General features: G+C 61.2%; 1 protein-coding gene and 1 pseudogene across 2 annotated transcripts in view; both read right to left on the reverse strand.

Moving 5' to 3' along the window:
* Positions 1-1,248: 1,248 nt before the first annotated feature.
* On the reverse strand, positions 1,249-4,817 carry LOC105545588 (annotated as a pseudogene). Its single transcript, XR_001006949.1, has one exon. The product of XR_001006949.1 is annotated as an uncharacterized LOC105545588 (transcript).
* Positions 1,250-7,922, reverse strand: part of MVB12B (multivesicular body subunit 12B) — a 98,561-nt gene continuing 91,888 nt past the window's right edge. The window contains exon 5 of the mRNA XM_011988733.1: positions 1,250-5,119. Within this exon, the coding sequence (XP_011844123.1) occupies positions 5,033-5,119 (87 nt within the window). The 3' untranslated portion in view covers positions 1,250-5,032. The remainder of the gene's footprint in view (positions 5,120-7,922) is intronic.

The raw sequence follows: 7,922 nt of genomic DNA on the forward strand, positions 1-7,922 counted from the left end.
ACAGGGGAGGAACAGGGGCTGCCGGGCTGGCCCTCCGAGGCTGGGCTGCACCTGCCTTGGGCGCCATGGGCCTCCTCCTGGGCTGGTCGCTACCGCCTCGGCTTAGGCCAGTGTAGTAGATTTCAGCTCCTTGCAGCCCCGGGGCCCTGGGCATTGCTCTGTCTGCCTTTCCAAGCAGTGCTTGAAGCCTTGTCCTCGATACCAAAGACCACCACTTGTACTTCCTTGGTGTCTCCAGACCCAGCATAGAGGAGGGACTCTGTACATTCTGTGGACAATAACATAGAATCAAGGCCCCCCAGAAAGACCTGGCACGTGTGTGCTAAATGCCCTGCCTGCATCCTCATTCCATCTTCCCAGGGCAAGCCATTGAGGCGGGGAACTGTGTCCCTTTGGACAGATACAGGGCGCAGGTGACTCGTTGAAGGCCACATGGTCAAGAAGTGGCGAGGCCTGAGCTGGAACCCAGCATCGGCTGTTCTGTCTGCACCGCGGCTTTCCTATTTGATCTTCTGGGCTGTTTTTCCTCTCCTACTGTGGGACAGAGGCCTGAGACATCCCAGAGCGGGGGTCTGGGATGCGGAGGAGGCAGGGCTGGTGCCCCTGAGATGAGCACTGAGCTAAGGTGGCCGTGCTCCAGCTCCTTCCTGCCCGAGTCTGGTGTGAACGGGCTGCAGGCAGACCGGTGTCTGGCCCAGACGCACAGAGCATGCTAAGAGGAGGCAAAGAGCTTTGATGGTGGAACCTGAGCTGTTGGCTCCTCACAAGGAGTGTGGCGCCTGTCCCTGGGCACCCCCGCCTCCTTAGCTGGTGTCTGGAGTGGCCTCTCACAAGCAGGCGAGCAGGCGGGACAGGATTGAAACCACCCAGACTCCGATGTGCTGTGTGTCCCCAGACAAGGGCCCCGAGCGAGTAGGAGGTGAAAGGCACCAAGCACTCCGGCCCTCCCCGCCGGGGCCACCTTGCAGGAGCCGCTCCTGTCTTCACGGCAACTGGGGCTTTCTCCTTCCAGGAGCACCCTGAGGGCTGCCACCAGAGAACAGAGGGACTTTCTGCATCCCCCAGAATCCCACTGATTGTAACCAGGTCGTCTCAACTAAACGAGGGGCAAAGAAGCCCACCAGTCCTTTCTAGAAGGCTGACAGGCCAGGTGGTGACAGGAGCCCTGCTGGGGGCGAGAGAGCTGGGGGATTGCCCTGAAGGACACTGACCTCTGCTGGCTTCAGACACCACGACAGCAAACCGGGGAAAGAGGTTAAAACAAATGTTTATTTAACAAATTATATTAAGAATACAGACAATCACACAGTGGACTTCCCTTGCCAAGTACAAGAGTCACCTTGAATAAATATGCAGCGGGGACGTCATCCCTAAGGGCCTTGTCCAGGCCTGACACAGTCACACAGCAGCTCCATGGCCTTGGCTGGGAAAACAAAGCCGTCACTGGTGGCAACCCCCGGATATGTGCTCAGAGTGGCAGGAGGAGAGCGGGCCGCCCTGAGGGTGCCAGACAGCCCAAGCAGAGGCTGTGGGCTCAGGGGTGAGTGCCTGGCGTGGCCTCTGGGGACAAGGCAGGCCGTGAACCGAGTTCATGAGCTCAGCCGCCGTGTGGCTGCCAGGCCCGGAGGCTGCTTCCTCAAGGCCCTCCTTTGCCTTCATCCTCAGGCCCACCCAGTTCTCCGAGAAGCTGCAGTCTGGGATTCCCCACAGACACCTGTAGGCTCCGGAGGGCCCTCATCTTGGTGGAGGAGTGCGGGTAGGCCACTCCTGACTGTGCTCAGCACCCACTGCACAGTGGCCTGGTGACCGGCAGGGCCCAGTGGCGGCTGGGAAGTCCGTGACAGGACTGGAAACAGAAAGAGCATCCCCAGCACAGGCTTGCGACGGGATGGCTGGCCCGGGGGCTAGGGGCCGACCCCCGCCTCTGCCGCTTAGCAGCCGGTCAAGCCTCGGCCTCTTCAACTCTAACAAGGAGCAAAGAACATCTACTTCCAGGTCACTCTGGTTTTAGGGGGAATAAAAGGAGAAATGTGCTTAGAGAGCCTGGCCTAGAGCCTGGCCGGGAGCAGGTGCTTAGAACACGGGAGTCCCTCTTGTCCTCCTACCGACCTCCAATTCCTTTACACGACCCCGCTGGGTTCTCATCTCTCCAAGTGGTGGAGGATGTGGCTGGCATTTGTTCTTGCACTTGGGGTGGGAAGAAAGGCCTTAATTATACATTTGCAAGGGAGCCCGCAGCAAAGCACCTGCTCCTTGTCACCTTTGTGCCATTTCCAAGGCCTCTGGAAAGACACTTCAACTTTCCAGAGAGAAAGGGGAGGTGGTGGGGACGGTGTGCTCTGGTTAGCCATTCTGGAGGGACAGAGGCTGCCGGCAGGGACAGCAGCAGTGGTGGGAAGTGCTGTGGCGGGGGGGGACCTGAGGGATGAGACCAAGACTTTCTTCACATTTCCAAGGGAAACCTTGTCCTTCCCTCCCACAGTGGCCAGAGGGCTCATGGAGAAAAGAACTCTCCCAAAAGACAGAAAAGCTCTCAATTCCTAGGTATGAGCCAGAGTTCCACGCCTCAGTTTTCCCGCACCAGCCCCATTCAGGTGGGCTTACACGCACACGTGCTCACACACACACACACAGGCACACGCACACGCTTGTCCTCACCCACCTCTCAGAAGGCAATACATGGTGGGTTAGGAGCAGCCTAAAACCTACCACAGACACCAACTTGTCCTTAACACTGTCACTGCTTATCTGAAGCTGCCGTTTACTACAACGTTCACAGTCATTTACTCTTATGCTAAGTCCGTCATGCTATGGAGAAGATGGCTCCAGCTCGCCTGAGTCCACGCAGTTTGTCCTCTTCCTGGTGGCCTGGAAGTCCTGTCCATCCAGCAACTGCAGGAGGGCATGCGGGGGCACCTGGCTGGGACCCCAGCTCAAGAGGGGCCTGCAGGGGTGTCAGTGGGGGCTGTGGGAGCCCCTTCCTCTCCTGCAGCTGCCCTCACTGCTTGTTCTGCGTCCTTGCAGACGGGGCTCCCACACCACTGCCTCTGAGCCTCCTAGGGTCCAGCAGAGCTGCCACAGGCCTTTTCCCAGTCACGGGAGGGGAGTGAAGGGCCCCTGGCATTATCTGTCAGAGGCGATCTCACAACCAGGGCACGAAAAGAGGTCGAAGGACAAAGTTCACAAACCCTAATGAAGTGGGCAGAAGTGGCCAGAGCTCTGCCCTCTGCCCTCCTGCCGCCCCTTCCTGCCGGAAGTCACCCTTGTTGTTGGCTTTGGTCACACGGGCCACCACCCGAGGAGCCACGGCAGACATAGGTGCCCCCCGTGGGTGCCACGGGGCTCCTCAGGTCCCCAGAACCACACTGGCTTATGTGAACGGAGCATCGGCGGCCAGCCTGGCAGCCCCCTCCCCGCTCAGCATCAGTCCTATGACAAGGTCCTGCTGCTGTGCCACCCAGGAGGCCTGAGAAGGCCACCCCCACCAGGGGCGTCCTCGGGTCTCAGGGAGGGAGAAGTGGCTGCTTCCCTAATCCACAGAAATCAAGAGGTATCCGAGTGAAGATCGGGGTGGCAGAGGAGGAAGATGGGTCCACACAGGGGCCTGGGGCCTGGAGACGGAGGGGCTGGTGCAGGTGCATGAGGTATTTCTGGCCCCGCCCGCCTCTTGGCCAGCTGCGCTGTCCGGCGCTACCTCCCTTTCCTCCTGTTCCTCTGGGCCTCAGCTAGCACTACTGTGGGCTGCCCAGGGCCTGCAGCGGGAGAGGCTGTCCCTGCTGAGGCAGTGGCTTCCCTGGACCCAGATACTGCAGCCGCCAACCGCGGCATCAAGCCCCCACATCCAAGAGCCAACTCTTGGGGACCCAAAGATATCAGGTCCCCATATTCTGAGGAATCAGGACACAGTCCAATGCCTGACACCACAGAGTGAGGCAGCCCTTCATGTGAGGGCCCGGGCCCTGAGAGATGGCAGCCACCACTGCTTAGGCAAACGCGCCTGGGGCTGAACTTGGCGCCCAGCACTGTGAGGACGCCAGCACCAGTGGGTACTCAGGAGAAATGCCAGTTCTGGCCCAAATTTGGTGACCTGGGTCAGGGGGACCTTTCAGAATGACTTGTTCCTATTAGCAGACACAGTCAAGACACGCCTGGCTCCGAGAGGGGCTAGGTGCCCGTGTGCCTGTATCCTCCCAGGGCCAGCACGTCTCAGAGGGTGTCCCTGTGGTCCCTGGGTCAGGGCACGGGCTGAGGCACCTGGAGCTATCGTTGGCATGTGGTTGTTGCGCGGATGAGCCCTTGGGGGAGGCGCGCCGTGGCCGAGCACAGCGTCCTGGTGGTGGATCCAAGCAGGGCCGTCAACCGTCCTCCTCCCCAGAAAGCAACAACCCCTCCGCCGGGGGCAGGGCTGCTGCTCCCCGACTTCCAGGCGACTGGGTGAGAAGTCCATGGGATGTCCAAAGGGCAGGGTCCACGCCGGGGCCACTGGCTTCTTCCTTCCATGTCTTCTCAGGGCTGCTGTGAGATCCTGTAGAGAGGAACTTGGTCCTGGCAGCCCAAGGCCACGGAGGATCAGCGACCCTGGAGAGTCCTAGGTAAAGCTATCGGCCCCCAGGGTCTTCCAGGAAGGGACTCAGCGGCTTAGTGGGGTCTGCCCTGGTAGGTGACAGGAGGGAACGGAGGGAGCCGGTGGGCGTCACTGGGCGGCCGGGGCAACTGCCCGGGGCCCTCAGGGGGACTCCGTGGTGAGTGAGGTTTTTGGAGGACAACTGGTCATCACACAGACACGTTAGGAGCCGCTGGTCACTACAGCACACACAGATTAGTCATGGTTATGAACAACGTCCCCAGGGAGGCCGGGGTGTCAGGCCAGCTGAAGACAGGACACGCCCACTTAGCTGCCCAGTCTCCGGGCCAGCCCTGCTGGGGCAGTGTGGGAGGGAGGGCTGGTGGAGGCGGCAGGAGGAGGCGGGGGCAGCAGCCCCTGCCGTCAGTAGTCTGGGCGGTGGTCTCCCCGCAGGTGGCCGCTGGCTCCTCAGGACTGCGGGATCTGCTGACACCTGGTGGGGCTGGGCGGGAGCCTGGCGGCTGCGCTCTGCTCTGTGCGGAAGCTGTACTCGTACTGCAGGGGTGGGTGGGGACAGAGAGACACAGTCAGTCCATGGGACACCAGGGAAACCCCTCCACAACCTCAGATCAAGAGCAGGCAGAGGCCTGGGCTGCCTCATGGGGCATCCTGACATAGGGCAGCTGGCCAGGCTGGTGCCAGCCGGAGCCTGCCCTCTGCTGGCCCTCTTGGACCCCCGAGCTGTGCCGGTGAACTGTGTATGTGGCGTGTGTGTGTGGACACGCCTGCAGGGGTGACAGGCTCCTGTGGTGATGACTGGTACCCTCCACAGTCCCTGCCTGCTCCCTGTGAGGCCAGGCCTGGCGCCAGCAGTGTGCAAAGCCATGGTGCCACCCACCTGCCAGGCCTGTGCTGACTGTCATGGCCTTCTGCCCAGCAGGACAGTTCTTGTGCCCCTGCTAGTGAGGGCAGATTCTCAAACCCAAACCTCGCCAAGGCTGGTCTCAGCTGCCAGGTTCTGGGGACCTGTGATATGCTGGCTCCGCTGAAGCAAGAACCAATACCAGGTGGTGCCCAGGGACATGGGAAGGGCCTCCACTGCTCTCCCTGGCACCGTCCACACCCTCCCCATGCCTTCCTTACGGAGTCCTCAGAGGCACCCCTGCTGAGGACTCCTGACAGGCCACAGCGGGGCCAGAGTGGCTGCCTGGGGAGGGGACCTTCCTCCACGGCTCAGCCCTGCTGCTCCCTGTCTTGAGGACAAGAGTTAAGCCTCACACCAGAGACCCCAGCTTACCTAAGCGACCCTGGCTCACCAAAATGAGTTCCAAGTCTGATGGAAATTTAGAGAAGGGATAAGTACCTCTGAGGGGGCTGGGAGCACCTGTAGTTCACTTAGATGCCAGGTGAGGTCTTGGTGCCCAAACATAAAGCAGGGCATGTGGGCAGAGCGGGCACGTGGGCAGAGCAGGCACGGGGCACTCCAGCCACAGAAATGGGCTGGCAGTTGCCTGGCTGGACACAGGTGCAAGGTGCTGGGGCTGGGTGGGGTGTGGGGAACAGCCTGGAACCCTACGTCAAGGCAGCCTCGTGGTCACATGGATTTTAGGAAGCAGGAACTTAGATTAGATCAGTGGTTTTCAAGCATTTTAAATATTAAAAAAATTTTAGCAGTAGAATTGCCATAAGAAGAGCTCCCCTGCAGAGAGCAGATGGAAGTGGAGCTGCCCTGTAGCTGAGCTGACCATGAGCTGCAGCCCCTTGGGGGACACCTGTAGACAGGCAGTCCAGGAAGGGAGGCCGTCAGGAACACGGTAGGGGTCACACCGCCCTAGGAGGACGCCAAGCACTGCAACCAGCCCCAGGGAGGGTCCTGGGGTGCCCACGCCCTGCCCACCAGCAGGTGGCCTTCCGGGCCTGCCCAGCCCTCCCTGCTGCCCAAAGCGAGCCGCCTGTAGCAAGGAGCCCTCCCGAGGGCCCCGATGAGTGAGGAGGGCTGCAGGGCTGAGCCTTCAGGGGCAGAGTGGGGCCCAAATGCCATCCAACCATGAAGGGGCATGGGAGCCCTTTTTCCCTTAAAGTGGAAAACTGGTGGGGAGGCTGTGGCAGCCAGCAAGTCGTAGCCCAGCACTGCAGCCATGCCCACAGACTAGCGCCACGTCCACGGCCAAAGCCCAGCACTATGTCCACGGCTGCCCCTGCTCCACAGTCCCCAGGCCGACCCGGGACAGACGGATAGACCCGGGTCTCAGCTGGGGCTGAGGCTGGCCCTGCCCCGTGTGCAAGGTGGGCTGAGCAGATATGTGGGCGCCGAGCCAAAGGGAGCCCTGTTCACAGCATCTGCTGCCTGGCAGGGTGCAGAGGGAAGGACCCGAGGCTGCAGGACAACTCAGGCAGGCTCCTCTCCTCTCCTGCCCTCAGTGAACTCATCTCTCAGGTGGGGTGATGCGCCCACATCCAGGCCTGCCCGGAGGATGGAATGAGCAACGGCAGCGCAGGGCCCGCCACGCCCTGGCACTGAGCAAGCTATCACTGAACATCTGGCTGCTCCACAGAACCCGCCATGCAGCCCCAGCCCTCCACTTTCCTGCTCGCCAACCACCAGGCACAGGCCGCAGTCAGGAGACTCCGGCTCCGGGAGGCTGAGGAGCGGGGCGGCGCTAAACGCTGGGAGGACACTGCCACCTGGTGGCCGCCTAGGCACATGCACGGCAGGGAACAGCGGCAAATTTATTCCCTGGCTGGCTTCATCAAGCCCCCACAGACACCCGCCCTGCGCTGGGCTCCCAGGGTAGCAGAGGACGGGGCGGGCATGCCCAGCACAGCCTAGCATGAAGGCCACCTTCGAGGGCACATGCACGGGGCGTGGGGACCACTGGAGAGGGCAAGGAGGGCTTCGCGGGGCAGGGGGCATTCACATCTTGAAAGCAGATTTGGGGCCTGACTGGCGAAGGGAATTGACAGCACCTAGGGCAGCAGGTGCCAAGGTGCAGAGAAGAGCGCCACGGGCACACCTGCCTGTGGGGACAGCGGGGCTGAGGGCCTGCGGCGTGGATAGTTAGGCCATCAGCCCTGGCTCGGGAGAGAACATGCAGCAGGCTTTTCAACCCTGAACGCACACCAGTCCCCGGGGGTCCCTGTCAAATGCAGATTCTGACTGGATAGGTCTGGGGCCAGGCCTGAGAATCTGCATTTCAAATAGCTCCTAGGTAACCCCATGCTGCTGCTCTGGGGACCAGTTTAGACAATTCTACAACCCAATCACTGGGACCTGGGAATGGGTGTGGATGTGGATGTGCAGAGAGGGAAGGGCCAGAGACCACATGCTGTGCAGAGAGGAGCTGGGGAAGGACTGGCG

Source organism: Mandrillus leucophaeus, unplaced genomic scaffold (genome assembly GCF_000951045.1).
Source record: "Mandrillus leucophaeus isolate KB7577 unplaced genomic scaffold, Mleu.le_1.0 Scaffold109, whole genome shotgun sequence".
NCBI classification, from domain to species: Eukaryota; Metazoa; Chordata; class Mammalia; order Primates; family Cercopithecidae; genus Mandrillus; species Mandrillus leucophaeus.